Source organism: Battus philenor, unplaced genomic scaffold (assembly GCF_028537555.1).
Source record: "Battus philenor isolate CCGP_79_NKW_IND1 unplaced genomic scaffold, ilBatPhil1.0.hap1 SCAF_8, whole genome shotgun sequence".
NCBI lineage: Eukaryota > Metazoa > Arthropoda > Insecta > Lepidoptera > Papilionidae > Battus > Battus philenor.
Window position 1 is genome coordinate 15,417,322 of NW_027181748.1, and position 25,907 is coordinate 15,443,228.

The window sequence follows — 25,907 nt, forward strand, 5'->3', positions numbered from 1 at the left end:
CTGTGTTCCTTCCTTTATTTACTACATTCCTAAAGACTACAACAAAAAACAAAGTTATTTTAAAAAATGCATTATTATTTGGATTACCGACCAACAAGGACATGGTGTTGTGAAGTCATCTTTCATGGAGTTTTGGTCCTAAAACGTCTTTTTGTTTTAAGATATTTTGCTCACTGTTGATGATAAGGGTGATAGTATAATTTACAGTTACCTTAATCAATTCTTACCCACTAGAAAAATTTAACTTACAAATAAAAATACCATTACCTAACTACCGTTATTTAATAATAAATAAGAGGTGGCCAATATCCCTGAAGAAAGATCTCTTAAGGAATATTTGCGCTTTTCGGTGCATGTACACAAGATGCCTTTTATGATTTTTTATTTTAATTATAAAAATTAATTCATACCGATCAGTAATTACTAACAACAAATTAATCACCACGATTTTAACAATTATTAAGAAAATTAAAGTAAATGCGTTTTATTTTTAAAATATAAATTCAATACATAATTTTGTATCTTTCTGTTTTTACAATAAGTATAATTTCTGATAATTTTAGTACATTTTGAATCCATATTTAATTAGGATAACTTACAAAATTTGAGCTAAGTCGAATTATTAAGATTGGTTACCCTTTATAAACAATTTACACTCGATAATATATCTAAGAACTATAATAAATGAAGTATAATGCAATTGTATATTATTAAAAGAAATGTTATTAATCAAAATATTATGTTAATATTAGTATAAAAATTAACTAGTGAAAATTTTATTTAAAAAAAGATAGCTAAAAAATACTTAATTATAACTTGGATGAATCTATGTTGACCTTTGTCTGACTTGACATTCTACGTCAAATTAAATTATGATTGACATTATGTCAAAGCCTTGAAATAAGTAACGATAGCCTGAATTATACCAAAAACTTAAATTAACTGAAAGGAACATATCATGGGAGTGGCGAGGAAATTTTTAAACTGGTACGCGAGGCTAGCTCCGGCGCGCGGCAAATCGTCGCCTCCATATGAGCATGTTGTTCAAATCGGTGATCCCAGGTTACGTAAACCATCCGAACTGGTGGAGGTTGATAAAATAAAAACCGAAGAAATACAGACAGTAATTAGAAAAATGCAGTACGTTCTGAACAAATACGGCAGTGTCGGCATGTCGGCGCCGCAAATCGGTGTAAATATGAGGATATTCGTTATGAGGGTTACAAGTAAACAAATATCGGCGATACCTGCAGATATTGTTAAGATGAGGGGTATGAGCGTTGTACCTTTCACTGTGAGTAAGTACTGAATTAATTTTCATAAATCTGAAAGCTAGTTTTTGATACTAGCAGTTGCTACCTGATTGTTAAGGACCGCAATTGAATATTTTATGTCGCCATCGAGATCATACTTTGTATAAATTACATTGTCACTGCTACATCATTAAAAATTGTCAGATGTGGCTAGAATTAAAGATGAAGGGTTATTGTGCAATATAGCCCCTGTCAGTGTCAGGAATAATTTTTATGAAACTAAATGAAACATTGCTTATAATTCTGTGGTCTGTAGTACAACCAGAGCAAGCAATTTTAATCTGTATTTTTTAAGGTGATTCAATATAATGTAGCTTACTTTATTTCGGGCCGATCTGACCTGTACTTACCTGGGGTGTTCGGACAGATATGTCCATAGGCATTCAACAGGTTATATCTCTACTACTGTTAGCACTTGGCTTGTATGGTTGATTATGGTCTATAAACTCTGAGAAAAGGTTAAGTCCAGGTATAGAAAATAGTGGTATTTTTGTTAAACCCGTTTAAGGTAACATAATATAGGATGATACTTTACAGGTGTTTGTGAACCCTCAACTGAAGGTGCTTGATTATACAAAAGTAGTCCAGGCGGAGGGCTGTGAAAGTGTCAGGTCTTTCTCCGCAGATGTTGCCAGATACAAAAAAGTTGAAATTACAGGTAATTATATTGTGACATCCCCCTAAAATATATACAGACAACCTTATTAGGGTGTGGTTAAGTAATAGCTTTACCTATACTTGCAACTTAATGCTCAGGTTAAATAAAAATTTGTTTTTAATGGTTACACTGATGGAACCATCCCTGGTTCATCAGAAAATTAATCATTTGATGCCAAAATAAAAGCGTCTAGTAGGTTTCTATTATTTGTTTTATACTTTACACCATAGATTATAACTAAAATTAAAAATTAAATTATGTAATGGTACAAGAGCTGGCCTTATCGCTTGAGGCGATCTTTACCTGTGGATGGAAATGAGAGACATGAAGGAGCGGGCAGTTTAAGTTGTACATATATTACTATATATATTTATATAAATATATACACATATATTTATTATTTACATAGTTTCTATATTATTTTGACACCTTGAAACGCCATGGAAGATTAACCAAATAAAACTTGTGTTGCCAGATGCAATGAAAAATAATCCAGAGCCACACAAATCATTGCAGAGCATTATTTCAAAATGATGATGTGTTGTGTTATAAAGGTTTACTTAAGTCTGGAGAGAAGTCTGGTTGGTGAGGATTAGCACTGATGCCTTGAATAACATAACATACTATCGCCTCTGCCTCCGATGGACCTGTCTCCTGCTCTTTGATTTATGAAATGTGTTACATCTCATCAAATTTCAAATGAAGCATCCATGTACACACTCAACTGTAACACTTCTCAACTATTATCACACACAAAATGTGTATTTGAAACAGAATTAATCATAGAGTTCGAAAAACTTATTTTTTTTTCTAGGATATGATGAAAATGGAGAAGCAATCAAACAAGCATATAGAGACTGGGCGGCCAGGGTTGCCCAACATGAGATGGATCACTTAGATGGCAAGCTGTACACAGACATAATGGACAGAAAAAGCATGTATTGTGTGTGCTGGGAGGAAGTGAACTTATCAAAGGGCAAGGTTGCCATACCTTTTGCACCTGAATAAACAAGTTAATAGTATCCATTGTTTTATTTTTCTTTTTTTCAAATATTACCAAGTTACCAATTACTTATACCTTGGTAGATTATTATTGGTAATGTATAGTATTACATCACCTTATATAGTATGTAATTCATTTTGCAGTTCAGTTTGTTGTGATGTTAACACAAAATGCTTTCCATGAAACAGTTTTAAAAAAGAATGTGACAGTTGACCTCAATTATTGTTTTTATTTAGATTGTGTGGATTATCAGAGGAGTTTGTCGAAGTAAAATTTGACATAAGTCCATTATGAAAATACGAAAATGTTCCATTTATACTTACAATGATTCGGTGGAAGTACCAAAAATCTTTTTACGTTATTATATAGAAACTTAAATATAAAATGCATTACAGTTGAGGAACAAATCCGGGATCTGTTGTAAGATACAGTTAACAACTAGTAGCATACTGCTGTTCACTAAACTCTCAACTTGCATATTTACAAATGAGAACATACTAAAATTTATCAATATCGTGTCTGCTGCAAATCCTTGTCGGGTTAGATATATATATATATATATATATATATATATATATATATATATATATATATATATATATATAGCGCATTCTCCTCATTGTCGTTTGGTTATAAACCTTAAAGGGAAATTATAAAAATTAAAAACAATAATTAAGCCAGAACATTTATTTCATTACATTTATTGCCTATAAATAAACAGATGCACAAAATTTGTCTTTTAACAGATGTATTATATGGATTATCTAAGTGAATCATCATTATATTAATCAAGTTATTACATTGATATAACCACCTTTAAATATAATTTATTTTCACACTGATAGATATAGCCAGGTTTTAAATAAGTACTGCATAGTCTAAAAGCCTAGAACATCTAGAAAATGTTTCTGGAATATTAATATATTAATGTAAGTCTATAAGCCCTTGTATTTTATTTATATCAAAGCAAATTTGAAGCTAAGTTGTATTGAAACTAGACTTTTCTTGTTTGCTGTATGAATAATACTTAGAAAATGTATATAAACGTTGTCCCATAAATCAACGCCAAAGCTAGGTGAGGTATAGCTAGTAGCGGATAACACCAGAAAATAAAATTAAAAAGGTACAAACTTAGAAATAGTTGCCATTTAAAATAGTAAATGAATTATTTAAATTATTTATTTCCAATTTTTATTCACTGATCTCTACATAAGTTAATTTTTTGAATTGATTTTGAAATAAAAAAGTACTTTTGTGAAATAATATACACGAAATATCGCCTCATATATGTACGAGCTACTGTCAATCAAAACCTTTTAACCCAATTTAAACTTGACATTGATTTATTGGACACACATAGATATAAATTAACGTTGAATCTTTGCGAGATATGGAATTTAGTATATTTGAAACATTACCTATGTTATTTGTTATTACCGCTAATTTTAACTTCTTCGAAGGATAAAGTATTAAGTTTATTCAACTTATGGCTATTTTCACCGTATCAATACAAAACAATCTCTCACTCTCCCATCTACTATATAGCTGCACCGTCAAATTTCTTCCCTATCTCTTTCAAATTCTTTTATACCATAATTCTAGAAATAAATAAGATGGATCTGCCTATAAAGCATGACGTTACAAGATCTTACCCGATGAATATTTTGTGCAAATAATGTTTGATTAGTTCAACTCCACTGGATTTGTCGGACAGAGTTATTACAAGAATTATTGATTAGTAAACAAAAAGGTAAGGTAGCGTTTACACTGGTAAAAAAATTTCAGTTAATATCAGTTGAGAAAATTAATACAATTCGTAATTTGTCTATTGTTAAAAATTGCGACAAACATATGCAAGAATCATCTATCTCTTTCACTTGTTTAAGAGTGACAATAAATAACAGTGTCCAGTAAATTACGAATTACAATAAACATGTATTTGTAAGCACTGTGTGAATATTGTATTGCCGCATACATTTTTAGACTTGCATTATCTGTATACATTTCATTGATTACATATCTATTATCTCAGTAAAGTATTTATGGATCAAGCTATATAGATGTATCAGATTAGAAAAGATTTTCTATGGTATACAACGGTTTAGTGGTAGACATCAGATTCTATGGTATTGCAAGTGTGTTTCCATACCTCCTGAGGATAATTACAACTTCCATCCGCACCTGACGTCCCATCGTATCAGTTACCTTAAACAACAAGGAAAATTTATTATTGCTGGTGGCATAGTCATTAAGTGCTATGAGTTACCACTAAAGAACCAAGATCACCGAAGTAACTTGAAGAATTGCTTGTCTGAAGTGGTCCTGGGCGGAAAACGCTGCATTAGCTCTACCAATCATATAGTTAAGGAAGTTGCTGAATGCGGGCAGATCAAGACTTAGAGAATCCTCTCCCTAGCAGTCTATGTTTATCAGTAAAGAAGAGGTCGCAGACAGATTTTATACACTATATTATTATTAAATAATTTTGGACAGTTGTCGAACAAAACAAGCCTTGTTTGTAGGTATTATATATTATTTATACCATGCAACTATGACAGAGAAGATGCTCTTACTGTTATAGCTTATATATATAAACTCTCAAAACTGTGTTGTATATTTAAGACGAGCGCTCTATTGAACCAATAATCCAACAACTGAGACATTTGATTTGAGATCTTTGGATTTCTATATTGTTTATATATTATTATACAAAATAAAATTATCAATACTAACAATAATTAATGTTAGTTTAACATGCTTACTCAATAGATATAATAATATATATTTATGATAGGTTTTTTTTTATTTCACCCAACTTTCTTTAATTTAACTTTGTATTACCTCAAATGATAACTGGTAGAGAATGTCTTAGGTATAACGTTCACTGTTGTACTTTACATAGTACATAAAGTACAAGTCAATGTAATGGCTGTAGCTGAGATGAGGTTTGGATTAACCCTTTCCACTCCAAGGCTGTTATGTAGCATCGATAGAATTTAATTGAATTATAGTATCTTGCGATTCTAGAATATGTTTCAATCATTCGTGATTCAAACAATTTAGTAACAAAAATGTTTCCCGTTTTAAAATTTTCCGCAAAAAGAAGTATTACACCATGTCGAGTATCACTCGACAGTGGAGCTTGTGGGACAAAATCAGTGTCGAGTGTCACTCGACATTATTTTTTTATGACCCTCGCTATTGGGGGCCTCTCGTACCCCTATCTTGTGGTGGGACAGGGTCTTTTTTGAGCAATTTATTTTTTTCACTTAGTTTTTTTTTTATTTCCGTTCTCTGCTTCCATTCTTCACACGATCTTTCATTCCATTCTTTTATACCACATTTCTTCTTTCTTACCCTTTTGCTCTGTTCGTCTATCATTCTTTCCTTTTTCTTTTTACATTTTTTGATTTATATTTTTATTTTACACATTAATACTTATTCTATAATTATTTCTATCACAGTTTTGTTTATATTTACGTTTTTAATCTATTTATCTTTTTATACTCTGTTTGTTATATTTCTTTCTATCGCCCTTTTGGCGATCGACACTCGACATTGGAGTGGAAAGGGTTAAGTTGATATAGCGAGGGGTACCTGAGCGGGTTGCTGGCGAGCGAGGTGAGGCTGGAGAGCGACGGCGGGCCGCTGGTTGCCAGACCCAGGCGCTCCGTGTCCTCGTCCGCCTGGTTGTTACGCAGCTCCTGCAGCGTGTACACGAACTTGCTCCACTCGTCGTGTCTCGGCTGCGCCACGTGCTGCACACGCAATTAATAAATAGCATTAAATACAGACATATAAAACGCCGATATATTTCCATAGTTCTAGTATGACGCTTTTGTGTTGAATATTTACTTAAAACATACATTTTCATTTAGCGGATTTCATAGATAATTTGTTTATTTAATATTCTTACTGTAAATGCAATAGTATAATGTCTTTCCACGTGAAACAATTATATATATATATACACATACATACATACTAACTGAGATGCTTAATATATAAGGTAACCTTGTTTTTTTGGGCTCCATAAAAATCTGTCTACCAAAGTTTTGTGTATTAAAGTTAGTATCTGTGTACCAAAGTTTCGACAGCAAAAAGTCTAATTCATTTGTAATAATCGAAATCAGATTTTCTGAAGTTCCGCGAAACGTTATTGAAATGCCATTAACAAAATTCAAAACGCATATTAAACAAATATTTAAATGACAAGAATTAATAATTTTGATTTCATTTAGTTTGTCTGAAATACATACATATAAATTTAATACTATAAAGAGATGTGTTGTTGTGAAGTTACTTCCTGCTTCTTCTCCACAACTGTCACACCTCGTGAGGCAAAGTATAGTCAAAAATAAAATATATCAGAAAAAAATACGATCAATGAGAGTACCAATATTGAAGAAATGAATGTTACTTTATTTTATCTTCGTATTGTCAGGTGTGTTCAAAATAATATAATATGCGGACTTACTTCGGCCAGTTCATAGACCCAGATCTTGCCTGCGTCGTCACCTGCTGTCACGTGCGTGCCAGAAGGAGTCCAGGACACCCGGTTGAAAGCTGCTCCACCCTCGGCTTGTATCGAAGCAACTGGAACCTACATAAAAAGTTTTTTCATTTATTTTATATCCTTTACTGTATATGCTTGGATACATTTAAATAGCTTCATAATAATAAACAAAAGAGTACAATAGGCGGTCTTATCACAAAAGGTAGAAGTTTTAATAATGAGTAGTTATTATGTACAAAACATACATACATATTACGGTATAATTTATATTATAAATATAGTAAAATAATAGTATAGTGGTGATACAATTTATTTATTATGCTATCCACCAAATTAACATTAGTCAGTGTGTATTTACCCCAAGTTAGCTTTTGTGTATCAAAGTTCTGGTGTAGACTGACCTCCGTGTCCCTATTGAGGTTCCAGAGGTCCAGGCGCCCGGCAGCGTCGACGGCTGCGAAGAGCGCCGGGTGTGCAGGTGACCAGCGCGCATCCGCCACGTAGTCGCCGCTATCCTCGAACGAATACAGCGCTTTGTTCTCCTGGAATGTTTTATACATTACTTTTTGTATTTAAAAGGCTTCAACCGAAAATTGTATAACACCTTTCTAATAAGGCCTCACAGTTTAAACCTATAACTATATAAAATCAAATTACAGTATAAAGGATTTTTTTAAATATTAGTATAGCTTAGTAACAGATTTCTCTATTAATAATATTGCCAAAGTGAAGATATCAAAATCAGGGTGAGTAGGAAAATCTTATAATGATAGGAAAACTCTATTTAATTATAATTAATATCACTGTAATAATTCTAAGTTTATACACACTACCTACATGACCTATGTAACGTTTTGTCAGTCGTTGTTCGGTTGTTTGTATTTCGTGCGACAGAGTTAACACTACGAAGACGAAATTAGCTGATCGTCTCTTTCCAAAGGTCGATGTGCAATATTCATCGCCGGGTACTGTATGTACATGTATAATACGATAGTTAAAAACGATAGACTTAACATAATTTTGACTTTAATCCACATATACACGAATATATAAGATAAAATAGACGAATATTAACGCATTAGAGACCGCAAAGAAATCTGTAAGGCATCCACCTGGGAACACACTTTTTGAACCAAACTTGTATGCTCTAAAATCATCGACACTTTGTTATTTAAGGAGAAATTTTAGAGACCCTTTTCGAAATTGTACAATAATATAAAAAATATACGTTTTCTTTTAATATTGATAAATATGTCTATATGAGTCAATAAAATGCAATGTTACATGTCAAAGTCTCTCCAAGACTATGCTGTATTTATTTTTTTCGTGCATTTATAGTTTTTCATAGCTTCATCTGTTTGGATTCCACATGAGATTGCTTCCTTCGGTGCGGATGAGACTTAGGCGAGCCTTAGCTAGGCCTTATTAGATTCTTGGCAGACCAAGGATTTAAACCATCAAGTTTAATGCATTCGCTGTTGATGTAAATACTTAAATAAACAAAGTAGGTGACTTCTAAAAGCAAGGTGTAGAAAACACGGGGTATTTAGTGATATATCTGTAACTGACGGAACTAGGAACACGAGGAAACTCGTGAGCAGTTCATAGTGTGGTTAACATTGTTGGCTGTCAATTTTACTGATAATTTATCTCGTGTCACCGGCCGAGTACCGTTTTTGCATAAATTTTATGTTACTCTTTCATGTGAAGATGGTACAAATTCTGCGTAACTACTAAGTCAAAAACACCACTACCAAAAAATAAAGCTGTCACCTACTGATAGTCGGGGCGTCAAGTCCAATCAATAGTTGCACCAGGAATATTTTTATAATTCTGTAAGTTTGGTGTAATGTCATGTTCATTCCACTCTTCTTTCAAATCGTCGTCACTATCTGATGCTATTATATCTTTTTTGATATTTTGGCGGCCTAATATCAGAATCGCTCTCTTTTGATGCAGTATCATTTTCACAGTTACCACAATTTGATTCATAATCATCTGAATAATCAGATAAAGCATATGCATATAATTTATGGAAAGACTGGTATGTTCCAACGTTTTTTTTTTTTAATTACTAGATATTGCTTACAACAAAAAATTTGGCGTCTCTTATAAGCGACAGAAACAGCATGTGTTATACTGACCAAAAATTGCACTGCATAGTCACAACAGAGATAACAACAGTGATCCAAAAAAAATCCATCACGAGTTAACTCATGATCGGTCAACAATGTGTTAAGAAGAGTGTACCTTGAGGCTCCATAGCTTGACGCTCCAGTCCATGGAGGCTGTGAGGTAGAGGTGCGAGAGGTCGAGCGTGCCGGGCGCCGCGTGGCAAGCCACCGCAGTCACTGGGCCCGCGTGAGCCTCCACGCATTCCGACACGCCTGCCCGCTGCCCGTGCCGGCACCCTACGACCAACACCCAAATTATACCTTATCACTACAATCATTAAGTCTCTTTTGGAATGACGTATGTCACTAGATAAAGATCTGGTCCGCTGCCCGTGCCGGCACCCTACGACCAACACCCAAATTATACCTTATTACTACAAGAATTAAGTCTCTTTTGGAATGACGTATGTAACTAGACAACGAACTGGGGGAAACAAAGAATGATTTGCATTCAACGCATTAATTGTACCCAGCAATTTTTACACACATACATATAAATATATAACATACACTCATAAATGCGCTCCTACATACACGTTTGTAACAAATTTGTCCACTTCACACCAGAACTTTTTTTTTATTTACTCTAATACAGAGATCCCCAAACTTTTTTGTGTCGTAGACCCCTTGCCATGTTTTTCCGTGTTGGGTAGACCCCCTACCTACCTGATATTGATTTCCTGTAAATTTCTAACTGTAGTGAAGTTTAGTGTTGTGTATGTGTTGAGATCCACTATCGTGGACCCCCATTTTCATTTCATGGACCCCCAATTTTTTTTTCGCTGACGTAGACCCCTTGCAGGTTGTCATAGATCCCTAGGGGTCGACATAGACCGCTTTGGGAATCACTGCTCTAATATCATAATTTAAAGTACCCATGTTATGTTACTGTGGAGTTGGAAATGCATCTGGTCCAAAAGTTCACGGTACTCAAGGGATTCTCGCTGAGCACTATGAACTGTACACCTGTGACCCAGTGGCGGACTAGACCATGGTTCACACATTATTAAGCTGTTCTATGTTAGGAAAAGACTTGAGTGCAAAATGGGAGATAGGGTGAGAAGTGACACGTGATGGGAGGCAGTGAACGCTGTCATATCTTCTTAAGATATTTCCATGGAATTGTAAAGGAGGCGATTAATAATAATAAAAGTTTGATGAACAAAAGTTTGTCGAACGTATAAGAAACACTGAATTCAATATTACTAGTCGATTTGGTTCTTGATTCCCTTCTATCGTGTTCTTTGCTTCTCTTTCTTTCTGGCTGCTATATCTATACATTTTGCGTAGTACAACTCGTGGGTGAGTGAGCCCGCACATGTCTGCGTGTAGATACTGTGCGAGCGAGACAGCACTAGGGATTAATGTTTGACGTACTATTAGCGGATTGGGCGATTCCCATAAAACAAAAATAGAAATAAGTATATGAACAAAATGTAACCAACTGTGATATAAAAGAAAGAGACGCGACGTGTATACGGACCGAATGAAAGAAAGAGAACGCAAGAAAATATAGTTGGAAGAGGACAAAGTGTAAAATACTTTCCTATACCAACAATAATACAGGGGTAACGAATGTCTTCTAAAGAGGGTCTTTTATAACCAAAGACATAACTATACTGTGATATAAGTAATTAAATGTGATGTTTTAAAACCTGAAGAGAGGATAGGTAGGTGATGTGTAGAAGACTACTAACCCAGAAGAATGATGATATTCTAAATTTAAAATCCATTCTTTTTTCTCTCTAGCAAAAATAGCTGCTTTATTTTTATCTACCAAATCAAGGTCCAAGAAACATCATTGTTTAGCCGAAGAATGTTTTACTGCTGACATAAGGCTCCATAGACTTTCAATAGGTCTGGTTGGAAGTGGTCTACGTCTAGTGTCGTGACAACCTTAACAAGATTATCCACTAATGCTATTCTTGCAAGGTTTTATAAGGTTCCAGCGATCACGTTTTGTGCATTACTTGAACCAGTACAGAAATCCTTAGCATGGTTGATGTGTGTACCTGTGTATATATTTCCGTCCTCGCTGCCCAGAACGAAGTTGTTGACGTCGCCGTGGGGGAAGGCCATAGCGGTGACGGCCACGGCTTTGCTCTGCCGGTGCTGCAGCTCCAGGGTCTCCTGCGGCTGCGACAGCATGTCCAGCGACCACGAGCACATGCGTCCGTCCGTCGACACCGAGATCAGGTTGTGCGCGTTCTGGCTTCCCACCACTGACAGGCAGTACACAGGGTGCTGGTACGAAGCCACAATAAATTTAAATACACTCACAATGACATACCTGTGTATCTATATACATTATACACTTTTAAAGGTATTTATATATTTGGTTATTATTTATATATTTCTGTTTTCCATTTGTTCATAGAATATTAAGCTTTTTCATCAATCTACGTTCAATACTCGTTTTGAATTTTGTTAATAGTAGTACAAAAAAGTTTTGTGGCATTTTTTAAAGAAATGGGAGAAGAGAAAGAGAGGGAGGGGGGTGGAAGGTTGAGAACCTGTATACAAAATGTTTATATGCAAGAATAAACTGGATATATTATGTTATTTACCGTGTGCGCAAGCGAGGAGAGAGGCGTGCGTTGTATAGGCGTCCTCTTCTGCACGCGGTTGTCCCACAGAACTATCTGGCCAGAGTACGTGCCGCCCAGGATCAGGTTCGGGTGGAACCTGGAATAATTACAAGCAAACATACAGAATGTGTAAATTATTTGTAACATACATACAGTAGCTGTGAAAATTATTTTTGAATCGCTCTTGATTTTTTTAAATTCTCTTTACACATTGGGTCATTAGGGTTATGTGCTATAAATATGATTTTGGTTTTAAAAAATAGGTTTAAGAAGAAGGAAGAAACCTTACAACAGCACATCTTTCAATAAAGTTTAATACAGATTTATACATATACACTTTACTAGATATAGCGTAAATGAAATCAAAATTATCAAGCGACTTCATTGCCAAAGTTTCTCATAATTTATATATTTATTTATTGTAGAATAAATTTATATATTAACTGATGCTTCATAAATGCTTGTAAGCTAAGTTGTTATAAGAAATGTTGAATTTTGTAAGTAGAGATAAGTAGAGATTGTTTGTACAGTTTTATATTGCCTCTAAAGTTATTTTATGACTAAAAGATTATTAAGGAATTCATTCACTTTTTTATCCGTGCTGTGTTTTCATAGTTATTTACTTTTTTATCTGTGTTCTAAATTTAATTAATGGTAGTTTATTAATATATTACTTTATAATTTATTAAATGAAATAGATTTTTTTTTACTGAAATTTCGGTATAGCCTTCGCTTTGGGTACGGGATGTACTGACCTGGCGAAGGTGGCGCTCATGACTGGCGACTGACAGTGGAAGATGTCCTCGGGCGTGGTCTTCTTGTACTTGGTGTTCCAGACGAGGCAAACGCCGTCTGGGTCGTGGGGTGCGTCGTCGCTGTTGTGGTACGAGGCCAGCAGCAGCTCGGGGTGGGCGGACGACCAGTCCAGGCAGGTGACGCAGCGCCCACGCGACCACCGCTCGTCGTGGAACGTACGCACAAGGGACAGCCGCGCGTCAGATTTGTCATCCCTATGAATGCAACACCAGGTAAACATTGGAATACCCGAAAACGAGGCCTCCTCAATTTTAAGTGAGAAAAGGACTAATATTTAGCCACTTCCGCACATGCAGTTGTAGTCGTGCAACAAAATGCACCGCCCGCCAGTCCGCTGATAAATGCGTATGCGGCAAACAATGCGAATCACACAACCGCCACCGCCAAATTACTCAACTCAGAGTGTAACATAACTCCTGAAGATGCCCCGTGGAGGGGTGAAACCACTGCATGTGCGGAAGTGGCTAAATATTGGTCCTTTTCTTACATGGGATGGACTTCCGCGAGGTAACGCCTGATTCCATTAAATACTCCTCAATTTTGGATTATGTATAGTTATTTAAAAACATGATTTGACGATGAACTAAATGGACACTGGAACACCCTCATGAAGTCCACCATCTCAACAACGGTCACCTTGTGATTAGATTTATATATTGAATCATCACAATGTCAGCCGATAGACTTCCACTACAAGACATAGAGCAGTGGTAGACCAGTGAGGACTGAGCCTTGCGATCTTGGGTCGCGAGTTCTATTCCTGAGATATTATCTTATATAATTCACACTGTGTGCATTAATTATATAAGATTGCCTCTGCTCACAAACAATATTCTAGCTTAAAACCACACTGCGATTGCCCACCCGCCTGCCAAGCTAGGCGATTATGGTATAATCCCCAAAGATGACCTATGCAGAGGGCGTCTATGAGCTGAATCGACCACGGCAAAGGCCTTCTTCAAAGATCGCCACTATGACCAAACTTACTCTGCCCGAATGCAGCGACCTCTCCTTGACCTTGTCAATACTGCCAGCAGACCAGACTAATATTAGAGCCATTCAAAATGCCTACATCACTCTTCACCAGTCCATCTATTAGGGGGCCTATCCCTACGTTACTTTAATTTTAAGTATTATAAATAACTGCTGGTTATTACATAGAACTGTTTTATGATATTGTTTAAAAACCTACTAGATGGCGCTAGTCAATAAGCTTCATAGACATGGTGCTGTTTTACCGACGTTTTGTTTTATTTAAAAACGTTCTGTATGTACGTAATACATACTTCATATAGTAAGTAATTATATGTTTCTTTTGTTCCTGGACTTTGAAGAGCAGCGTACCATATTATTGTGAAGTTACATGTGTATTATGGTATGAGAGGTCGTGAGTGTGAGAGGAGGGAGAGGGGATGGCACTAACTGAGCGTCCTCCGCGTCGCCGCCGCCCGTGTAGTCGGTGCAGATGTCGACGCACTCTGCCAGAGCTCGCTCGATCACACGCCCCGCGCGGCTCATGAACTTCTGGAACTCCGCCGACAGCATGATCGTCTGCTTCTCATCCGTGCTCAGCTCGCGGACTGTCATCACAACGCCTTCATTAGTCATTCTAACACCAGCCTTTATTTAGATCAGAGTTCCCCAAACTTTTTTGTGTCGTAGACCCCTGTTCCATGTTTTTCCGTGTTGGGTAGACCCCCTACTTACCTGATATTGATTTCCTGTGAATTTCTAACTGTAGTGAAGTTTAGTGGTGGAATCACTGGTTTAGATTAAAGATCAAAATTAATTTATTCAACATTGGAAATTTTAACAGAAGTTTAATTGATCGTCAACTTATTATTTATTTATTTAATCTATATTATTGTTGACTCTACATGTAAGTTGTTATAGTTGTGCAGAAGTTGCAGGAAGAAATTTCATAACCAACATCTTTAAATAAAATTTAACACAGATTTATACATAGACACTTTATCAGGTAAAGCCTAAATGATCAAGCGACATAATTGTCTAGGATTCTTGATATTTAACACGTTCCGTGCAGCGGCAATTTTTGAAGATTTTCCATTCAGGTTTTAGGTTTTAGTTTTAGGTCTATTTTTAAAGTTATGCAAATATTTTTTGACAATGATTTTTTAATGAATAATAGTTTTAATACAAGGTGTTTTGAGAAAAAAGTTTAAAAATATTTTACAGTACCCGGTGATAAATATTGCACATCGAACCTTTGGAAAGAGACAATAGGATGATTTTGACTTCATAAAGCGTTATCTCTGTCGCACTAAATAGTCAGTCGTTGGACTGACAAAACGACACATAGGTAGTGTGGGACAAAAATAATGCTCTACGAAGCCCTTTGTCGCATGCGCATTTATCAGCGGGCTGGCGGGCGGTGCACTTTGTTGCACGACTACCACTGCATGTGAGGAAGTGGCTAAATATTGGTCCTTTTCTTACTTAGGATGGACTTCCGCAAAATAACGCCTGATTCCATTAAATACCTACTATGCATATCAGGTCGGTGCGAGCAGGTATGGGAAAGTTTTAGACAAATTTCTTCCAGATGTTCTAAAGTTTTCACAGGACCACATTGGAAAAAGAATGTAGTGATGATATCTCACCTTTCTTTTCTTCCTCCTCCTTCTTCTCCTGCGGCGCGTCGGTGACGGCCGGCTGCACCTCCTTGACGGTGGGCAGGCCGTGCGGCAGGATGCCGGGCGGCAGCTTGCCGTGGAATGCTGCCTCCTCGTCGTCTCCTTGGCGCGCGCCGTCACCGTCGAATGTAAGCACTGGACGGTGAATAAGGATGGCCCTTGCGCGCCGGGCGAGCGAAGCGTGCACATTTGTACGGCCGACTTACTTTGACGCATTAGCGAGTGTTCGTGTATTGAACTCTTGTATGTACTTGTTTTCAACCCTCTCGCGAAGTTATCTTACCCTTGTTTATATTTATCCACAAGAATAAACTTATACTCTATTACAGGGGAGGCCAAACTACCTAACAGTCCTCTGACACTAAAATTTTTTCGCAAGCCACAATTAAATGCTTTTTTTCTCAGAAATAATCTTTATTAAGACTTTAGTAGCACAGCCAAATATGATTGGATGATGGCAGACGATGGCGCAAGATAGAGGAAAGTGGAAGTCTCTCGTTTCGGAGGCCAAGACCCACTTTGGGTCACTGAGCCAGCGGAGTAAGTAATCTTTATTAAAAGGTTGTCTCATAAAGTTCTCAAGTGATAACACCGCCTCTTGTACCTATATATAAATTGTTTCTTTTTTCTTGGTTACTATCTATTATTTTGTTACATGTACATATGATTTTTATAGAGTTTCATTGTACAATTAAATTGAAATAAATATTTTTATTTAACACATTTTAAAAAAATACTTCTGTAGATATGACGACAGCAATTCTTAGTTAATCTTTCAAACGCTGGTTAGTGAACCCTGAACGGTGTATGAATTTCACTGATTATAAAGTGGAATAAAATTATTTACATAACTACCTTGTTAAGAATATTGAAATGACAAAAAATTAAAGTTAAAAAATAATCCATGTGGCTTGCGAACCGCAGGTTGGCCCCCCCTGATTTATTAAAAAAGGTCGTAGTTGAATGTTTGGTCGCTTTCACCGCGAAAGAGATGACATGGTTAATAATGTAATGCTGCAAATTATATTGTTATACCTTCATAAATGATTTCTAACGTAAATCTGCCGTACAATAAACGTTAATATCATGAAGTTTTGTTTTTCAAAATAAATTTAAAAACAATCCACTAAATGTGTAATATTCAATAAAACGTCATGATATATCGCTGTGTGCAGACCGTGCGCCGGTCGGTAGTGTTGGGTACGTGAACTAGCTGTATCTAGAAGTAGACAGTGTATATAAGCAGCTACGTACTACAGTGTTCACATTGTTAACACCGTCCCATGCGCACCACCACTGCTGAGCATCCTACGGTACCGTGTGATGGCTGTGTGTTTGGTACTCTGGTACGTACCAAAGCACCAATATTAAACCAGGCTATCATGAATTTTTATTTATTAAATGGATGTTATACGTCATAATGGGATATGATGAAATCGACAGATTTGAAAACTTATTTTTTTTTTAAATTTTAATAGTCTCTGATATAAACATAGCTTTAGCATTTTTATTAAACTAATGGCAGTTTTAATTTAAATAATATTGAATGTTAATAATGATTGTTACAATAAAAACAGAACTAAAAATGAAAAAGATAAATGAAATTCGAGTTTCGATGTATAGCATGTTAACGCTGTTATTGTAAAATGTTCTAGCAAATTATAATTTCATTTTTATTCTTAATGCAATTTATTATAATAAAAAATAATACCATAATAAAAATCATATGAAATCTTTAAGGGTAACGCTACACCAAAAAGCGGCAACACCGTCGGTGACAGAAAGCTTACTTTTAAGCGGGAAAAACAAATCAAACTTCCCGAGCTCTCCACTAGAGAGATACGTGTGTCAATTTAAATAAATATATATTAAAAAAGAAAAACAGAAAAACGATGACATAAGGTCATGCACTATATTCTGTTGCATGCAGTATTGTAATGTATTGGTATATGATGTAAGCTTATAGCGTATGTATGTAAATTGATGTCACGTGATAATTTTCCTTAGAACAGATTATACACATATACGTGATAAAAAAAAAGAATTTATAACTATTCAGCACGCATACAGGCTGTTTATGTATCGATTAAAAAAAAAACTTCTGTATGATTGAGTAAAAACTCTGTGGAGGGATAAATAAAAAACCTGTAGGCAAGTGAACGAACCGTTTCCAACTAATGTGCCGGGTTATATGTTTTTGTTAGCGACTATACTGATAAGATAGCGTTACATATATGAAGATATAGGGAAGGTTACAAGACAATACATGCCGAGTGACAGCACAGGCACTACCAAGGGCAAAATTTAGTTCCAATGTTTCGTGTGGTTCGGAATTGAGACCTACCTGTGAACTCGTCCTCCCACTCTAAACCCGGGTTTAGATTGTACTCGTCTTGAAAAAGGGAGGAAAACAAAAACATTTGTCAGTATCTTTCGACCATTGTAAAATATTAATTAAAAAAAAAACGGTATAATATTCAAAAAAAAACTCTATACAGATATTAGCGCATCAACAGTGCTTCGATATGTTACAGCATGTCCTAAAATGACACCATTTTATCGACTAAAGACTGTCTGTAAGCTGCCAATACGATTCTTTTTTTTTATTATTGACCAATTACAAATAATGGGAGTTAGCTCCACAAACAAGAAGGTCATGTTCTCTTTTCAAAATTTGACAGTCCGCTCGGGTAAATCGGAGATGACAATTCAATAAAGGTGTTGCCACTGTGTTAAGCAAAAAAAAAAAAAGGTTACCGAGACCCATGACCACCACCGCACGACCGAGTTAGTTACGCCATTATTGTTTGCAGAACTAAGCCCGCTTGGGCGCCACGAGCAGTCGTTGAGTTCAATCAAATGGTTCCACGTGTTAAGACCTGTGCAGGGTTAGTAGAGTCGGAAGGGTAAGTCAGCGTGACATGATATGGCAACCCCCATACCACCACCATAATTCAAATACACATATTTACTATATTTCGTATATTCTCTGTGCTCATAATATAATACTCTGCGGCCAAACTGGTTCGCACAGCTTGTGGAGAACTCTGGAAGGCCACTCTGGCAAAGGATTGTATTACCACATAAGACAATGAATTAGTTTCTAATGTTCTACATGTCCCAGCTTAGAGATAACTATCAAATTACTTGATAGGTAGCGCGTTGAACTTCGGCTATGTAACAAGTAATCTGATCTTAACGCACCTAGAGAAATGTTAGTAAGGAAACTTCTAGAAGCGTGATCGAAAGGATATATACATGGCAAGTTCCAATGAGGTGTATTAGGTAGAAAAATAACCGACACCAAGTTACTCTCGATTATACAAAGAGGGTTATTGTGAGGAGGTTAAGCTCCGGGAGGAATAATGACTTACCGTAATAGTCGGTTGCGTGCGCTATAGAGGGACAAAAATGAAAACAAACTTTTATTAAAAATTTTCATTTTTCCAAATCATATTTGATCCCGAATTTAATTAAAAAAATTATTTCATTAACTTTAGGCAGTATATATATATATATAATTAACAATAAAATGAACTTATATAGAGAGGCTACTTTTCCACCAGATATGTAGGAGGATGGAGTCGTTCTTCACTATCTCTCTCTATCCTCCCATATCCCTTACAAACCCCTTAAAGTACACCTTATAGATACTTCAATACTGCCTTGAGTTATATATACTAAATATTCATAGGTTAAAACATCAAATGACATACACAAAGTTTTTCTTGTTAATCTTGTTATAGAACCATGCACATTTCACAAATGGTTCATGCGTTAAAGATTTTGAACTTTTTTATTAATACCCTCAAATTATAATCTGATGTCAACGAATATATCATGCAATTTGCCTTCATTTTTATATGTTTAGCCAATGCAGCGTGCCAAGGTAAGATCATTGGCTAGACAGTATACATCCAAATATAGTCCCAATAGCAAAAGGACCAGTGTTTATTTTTACTCGCATAAACATTATCAAAATAGAGAATGTATTAAATCTCTTGAAATGTTTACGCGAAACTATCTCATTTAGCAATGACAATAAAGTTCAAATTACCTTTGCGTGGCCGCCACCAGTCCTCCATGTATCCTGCAAGCGGTGATGCATTGGAAGAGCAGCCTTTTTTTATGGTAGCACAAACACAAACATTGCACCAAAGACTCAAACAGTATTTACTTTTGCTTAGAACGTATAGTGACAGCACGAGGATGAGCGAGACAACACGTTAAGCTGAGTGAGAGAAAAAAATATTCCAAAAATCATCTGCAGCCTTAATGTGCTTTGTGTTGATGTATATCTATTTTTTTTTGTAATCATAATGAAGTATTTAAAGGCTGTAAATATTTTACTATGAATCACAGATAAGATATAAATGAACTGTGAACAGATAAAAAATAAAAAATGGCAAGGAATTTTTTTTTAATTTTTAAAGTGTAAACATCATTGAGGCAACAGACAAAAGGCTAAAATAAAAACAACGCGTGAAAAGTAAATACTGCCCACGCTACTACAGATGTCGTTGGTTACAGTAAGGAATAGTTTCATTTGCAAATAATACCCAATTCACAAATACAGGATGTTAACGAATCGCAACAAAAAATATTTATGATCAACTAGTGACAAAATTCACAGCTTACTTTCGCTGAAAACATTTACAATTTACCATTTTAGAATATGATTAATGTTTTTTTTTTAAACAGGCAACACTGATGTTTGAGAAAAATATATTTGCAAATGACATTGTTAAAACCATCACCCAAACATCACAAGTTAAATTATTAATATTATTTAGTTATTAAAACACAGTAACAAATTCTCAACCATATTTACATTTTTTTTAAATTATTATACTGTATATGTTTGACTTTGAGAATTTGTTTTTCTGCATACCTAAGCCAAAGCATCCTTGTGTTGGCTCCAGTGTGCAGAAAACTATATTTTTAGTTAAGATCACAAAAAACATTTACACCTGACTGTTGTTACGCATATATGCTGACTACAAGTGATATACTTTTTAATTTTCATTATAAAAACTATTTCTATTTATTCCAGCCATATATAGGTTCCCATTAAAGCTAATCAAATCCTACATAGGTAGTTCCATCTCATTGCAGTTGCAATTATTTTAAATTTAAAAATTAAAATCATACGTAGTGATATGTCAATAAATTTAACTTGTAAACAACATTTGTGTTAAAATACAAAACAAAACCCTAGCTTTAATATAACAACAGAGTTAAACTTACCATCTCGCAGTTCAGTGACACCTGAAGCAGTGGTCTGGGTTTGCTTCGCATAAGTAACATTCTCTTTTGGCGGAATGTCAGTAGATTGCACCGACACTACTTGCAGCTGAACCAGTTTCTTCTGACCTCTGAACATTGTATTCACTTAAAGGCTACATTTACTTAATACATTACATAATACAAAGTAATACAACTACAAAACTATAGGTTCAGCGGTGATGCCGTCTACTATTGGGCGTTTACATTTTTTATGGGGTCCAAAGATAAATGTGGGATGTTATGAATTAATCTGTTTATCTTATTATTATGATGAAAATAAATATTACAGATTAAAATATATGTCATGATTAGACAATGAGAGAATTATTTTTTATCTGTGGTTATTTATACACTAACTTTTGTCTGTTTTGTGAACTTAATGAACACTCAACATCTCTTTTCAGTTATGTTTCGAAAAATCCTTTTTTTTGCTGACCTTTACATGCCAAAAGTACTATTCTTACCAAATTTCAAGTCTCTAAGCCTTTGAGTTACAGAGATATTATGATGTGTAATCATAATATCTCTAATATATAAATGAATAAACAAGATATTAGGGGGACCGAAAAGTAATGTTGTTCTCTTAAGTTAAATTACACACAACTAAATTTTTAACAAGTTTTTATTTCTAATCAACAATATATTCACCTTCGTTATCAACAACCTTTTGCCATCTAGTACACAAATTTTCAAAGCCAGAGTGGTAAAAATCAATCAGTTTTCTGTAAAACAGCTCAACAGGAACAACATTATTTTCCATTCCCCCTAATATATAGATAGTAGATAGGCATTTGACTATTTTATAAAAAAAGTTTCGTTCTAGTTAATAGAGAGTGAATTTATAAAAGATGTGTAGAATCTTACAATGTACATAAAATGTTACATTAAATGCTACACAGCATGCTATAAATAAGTGTACAATTTAAAAAAATAAAATTCTTAATACCCTTGCGAAGGTATGCTGGATTTGTCAGAATGTGGCAGGCTAGCATCTGGAGAAGCTGTCTGTGGAGGCGTCAGCGACGTCATGGAGGACAGAGATGACAATACATCTTTAACCGGTGCAACTCCCAATGAAGACAGCATCTCGTCTAAGTCACGCCGGCTGTCCAGGCTGGATGCAACCGAGGCTCTTTGCTGGTGGATTTAGTAGACAAATTTTTGAAAAGTGTTTTGGACTAATAATCTGTTCTAATGTCTTGAGGCTAATGAATCCAGTTAAGCTGATCCAAGTTGACTACTGGTGAGAATAATTAAAACTCTAATCATAAGTTACATCTTCATATGGTAAAGAATCATAAAGCTAAGTTGATATAAATTAACCTAAGTAAGCTTTAGCAATATGAAATATTCACACCGGACATTTGCACTATGCTGGTGTCACTTGAAATTGTATTGTATTATAAATATCTAGTTCTAAAATCAAATCCCGCAATAGATTTAATGACAAAAAAATTATTATAATTTATGACTCAAGAAAAATATAACTAAAAAATATATAAATAGTTATTTTCTGAAAATTACATGTGATAGTACCTTTATAATTATTTAACCATCACCACAGCTCATAAAATGGTGAACAAAAATATCATTTGGAAACCCTTATCCTGCAATCTGCTTAATTCATAACCAAAGGAGCTAAGGTTCAGCCATTTTGGTCAACCCCAAAACACTAAACAAGTATTGCCTAATAGTACTGGCTGAAAGTTTCTTTAAAGTGCTCATACAACTGATTACCTTATGGAATGTCTTGTTAAGTAACCAAAGTGGTCGGTAACCTCCCAATCCAGAGAATAATATATTTAATTGCTTAAACAGAGGTAGAGCTATGTGCTCCTAGTACTCAGGAAACTTCTTAAACATGGCACTAATGTTTTCACATTAGTACACAATGGAATGTAAAATCTTATTCTAAACAAATTTGTAAACATGCATTTTGAGTCTACTAAATATAGATCATGTCCTTACCAAAGCTTCTTCTGCATCTTTCTGTTCTTTCTCCCGACGACGCCGATCTTTCTCTTCTCTCAGAGCTTGTAGTTTAGCCTTCTTCCTCTCCAACTCAGCCTTGCGATCTGACATACTCGACATGATTATAGCTGAAAGAATTAATGAAAATATTCACTCCGTTAACAAATTAAATTCTAACATAAGTGAAAACAAACCTATAAGGATATATGTTTAGATTGATCTAACAAAAACCATCACAGAATCACCCCTACATGTATGATAGTACCCCAGACAAAATGGCTGGGATTATGTAAAAATATTTGACATGAAGTAGCCAAATAGTTACTGACACAGCCCAGGGCACAGGCAAGTTAAATTGGCAGAAGCCAAATAGCTTTGGGGTTCTTAAGGTTCTGGAGTGGAGACCACAAAGTGGCAAGCACAGAGTAGAATGTTCATCCACATTGTAGATAGAACCAAGGTTGATGGATGACACTGAATTCATGCTACTTGTAAACAGTTCTATTGGAAATCTATGGCAGAGGCCTATATCCAGCAGTGAATGCCCTATGACTGAATGTCAGATTATGTCACTTATCACTGTTAACACATTCTGTGCCACGGCAATTTTTGAATATTTTCCATTCTGGCCATGCGGAGAGTAAACAACCCACACTTTTAAAATTAAAAAAAGTCATTTAAGACATTTGCTTTACACTTTTTAAATACTGCAAAGCTATCATTAAAAGAAAATGTTATAAATTTTAATATGCATTACATATGCACATATGTGATGTAAGTTAACTATATTTGACCCTACAATTCATTTTTAAGAATCCTTCTTTAAATAGAACTGTAAATGTCCTGAAAGGAAAGTGCAGCGGGGGTTTTACATGCCCCAAATGGCATGGAATGTGTTAAGGAAATATGTTTCATATTAATGTTGTAACTATTCAAGTAATTAATTTAGCAATAACTAATTGGATTTATATGTATACTTGTAACTTCTATCAACAGGCACTGAGACTTAAATAAAATTCTTTTTGTGAACATATTTGACAACTTGAAGGTGGCATTTTCAGATGGCAAAAGTTTGAAGTGGCCCTCCATTACAGATATCATTTAATTGAATTTCTATCATTTTTCTCACACTTTGCTTAGTAATCTAGTAATACATATTTAATGGTATGTAACTATAGTAAAAAGAGTACAATAACCATTTAACCGGTACAAAAAATACATATTTTTTGTGACAAAATATTAATTAAAATTAGTTCCAATTACAAATTTTCGGCAAGTATTCCAAATTTAAATTATTTAACCAAACCGCATGGGGGTAACAATTCTCCAAAAAATTACCAAGTTTCTTATACTGGCTAATATAATTTTGGTAGAACCCTTTAGTAAACTAAAATAGAATTCATCAAACTGTACGAAAATTTATAATACTATAAAAATAGTTGTTACCTAGTTTTTTATTCAAAACATAATACATAATATTGAGAATTCATTTCAACAAAAAATCCAATTGGAGTGCATTCATCTATAAACCATCATTACTGTATATTATACATACAGTTGTTTTTTGCTGATTTAGATTTTATTTTGCTAATTTAGAACCATTAAATATGTATTGATTATTTACAAGTTTATGGTACTGCCGATCATGTCCGCAATAATCGGCAAGTGACTCATCAACGGTGTAAAAATATTGTTACCTTTTTTATATTATGTTCTTTTATAACTAAATGAACATTTTCTTATTATTTCTTTTTGAAAAAATCCCTTAAAACGTGGCAAATATAAAATATTGATTGTTATACAAGTAACGGGAACGATATATACACTGCACTTATAAGGGAAGGGCGTTATACCGATATTATACAAGTGCGAAGCTATAATTGAATAATTCACATTTGTTAAAGCTATTGGAATGTTTTGATATTATCAGAACAACACTGATTTTAAGGGGTAATAGATGAAAAAGAAATTTCTTATTTCACATCCACAAATTACGAATGAAATTCTAATGTTGCCTTAAGTAAAAATTTTCTTGGTAATTTAGTAGCTTGTACCGAATAAATTCAAATAATAGTTTACGAAGAAAAACGTAAAGACTTACAAATTAAATCCGTAAAAAAACATTGAAAGCAGAGAACTACAAAATATTACACTTTTAAGAGAACTAGTTTCCTTTGACCAAAAATCGTTTATTAGACCCTACGCTTTCAATATAACTATGTTTTACTTTGCGGGAGCCAAATAAATTTAAATTATTGAGTTAAACACGACCTTAGTTCAATAAGGCATTGTACAAATTTACTACTAAACATGAAATCGGTGGACAGAGTTAACACAGGAAATTTTTAATTCAGCTAATAGTTAAAATAAGTATGCGTTTATATAGAGATATGTATGTCCAAGAAAAATGATACTGGGTTATACCAAATATGAAAACTATACCAAATAAATTTTGGAGGTCGACAAATCAAAACTTAAGGTTACTGAATAGACAATTTTTTTGATAACGTTAAATATTCACTAATAGTATGTCCCCAGATTTCTTTATAATTGTTAATGCCTTCCTTAAAAACATGTTCACAAAACTGGTTCAAAAATCTTTGAATTTACTTTCTCTGCCGAATGAATTACAGGAAGCATAATTATTTTGCAATTTTGGTCTCATATTTAGAGGAGTAATAAAATTTTACCAGTAACTCAATAGTTTTGGAAATCACAATTGGGTATTAATAACAGAAAAAGAAATTTTATTTAATCGTCTTTATATATTTTTTTATTTATTGTAAAATTAATATTATCAAATTAAAATTAATATTAAGAAGATTAATCATAAATTTAAAAATAAAAAGTTTGTTTTCTTTTACAATAATTCTGATTCTTATTGGACGTCAATCAAATGCAATGTGTTCTTCAAAATCAAATGATATT

General features: G+C 34.5%; 2 protein-coding genes across 2 annotated transcripts; one reads left to right on the forward strand and one right to left on the reverse strand.

The window, feature by feature from the left end:
- Nucleotides 1-888: 888 nt before the first annotated feature.
- LOC137931749 (peptide deformylase, mitochondrial-like) lies at nt 889-2,979 on the forward strand. Its single transcript, XM_068775244.1, has 3 exons — nt 889-1,294; nt 1,851-1,971; nt 2,786-2,979. The coding sequence occupies exons 1-3, from the start codon at nt 959-961 to the stop codon at nt 2,977-2,979; spliced, it is 651 nt and encodes a 216-aa protein (XP_068631345.1). The 5' UTR covers nt 889-958.
- A 1,841-nt stretch (nt 2,980-4,820) lies between these two features.
- LOC137931757 (cytoplasmic dynein 1 intermediate chain-like) lies at nt 4,821-24,975 on the reverse strand. Its single transcript, XM_068775254.1, has 17 exons — nt 24,677-24,975; nt 22,977-23,107; nt 21,955-22,145; nt 20,970-21,097; nt 19,780-19,812; nt 19,097-19,117; nt 18,067-18,114; nt 15,690-15,857; nt 14,492-14,648; nt 13,008-13,262; nt 12,232-12,349; nt 11,677-11,908; nt 9,741-9,901; nt 7,892-8,032; nt 7,452-7,577; nt 6,572-6,732; nt 4,821-5,179 (listed from the first exon to the last, which is right to left on the reverse strand). Exons 2-17 carry the CDS (start codon nt 23,097-23,099, stop codon nt 5,176-5,178), a joined length of 2,067 nt encoding a protein of 688 aa, XP_068631355.1. The 5' UTR covers nt 23,100-23,107; nt 24,677-24,975; the 3' UTR covers nt 4,821-5,175.
- Nucleotides 24,976-25,907: the final 932 nt, after the last annotated feature.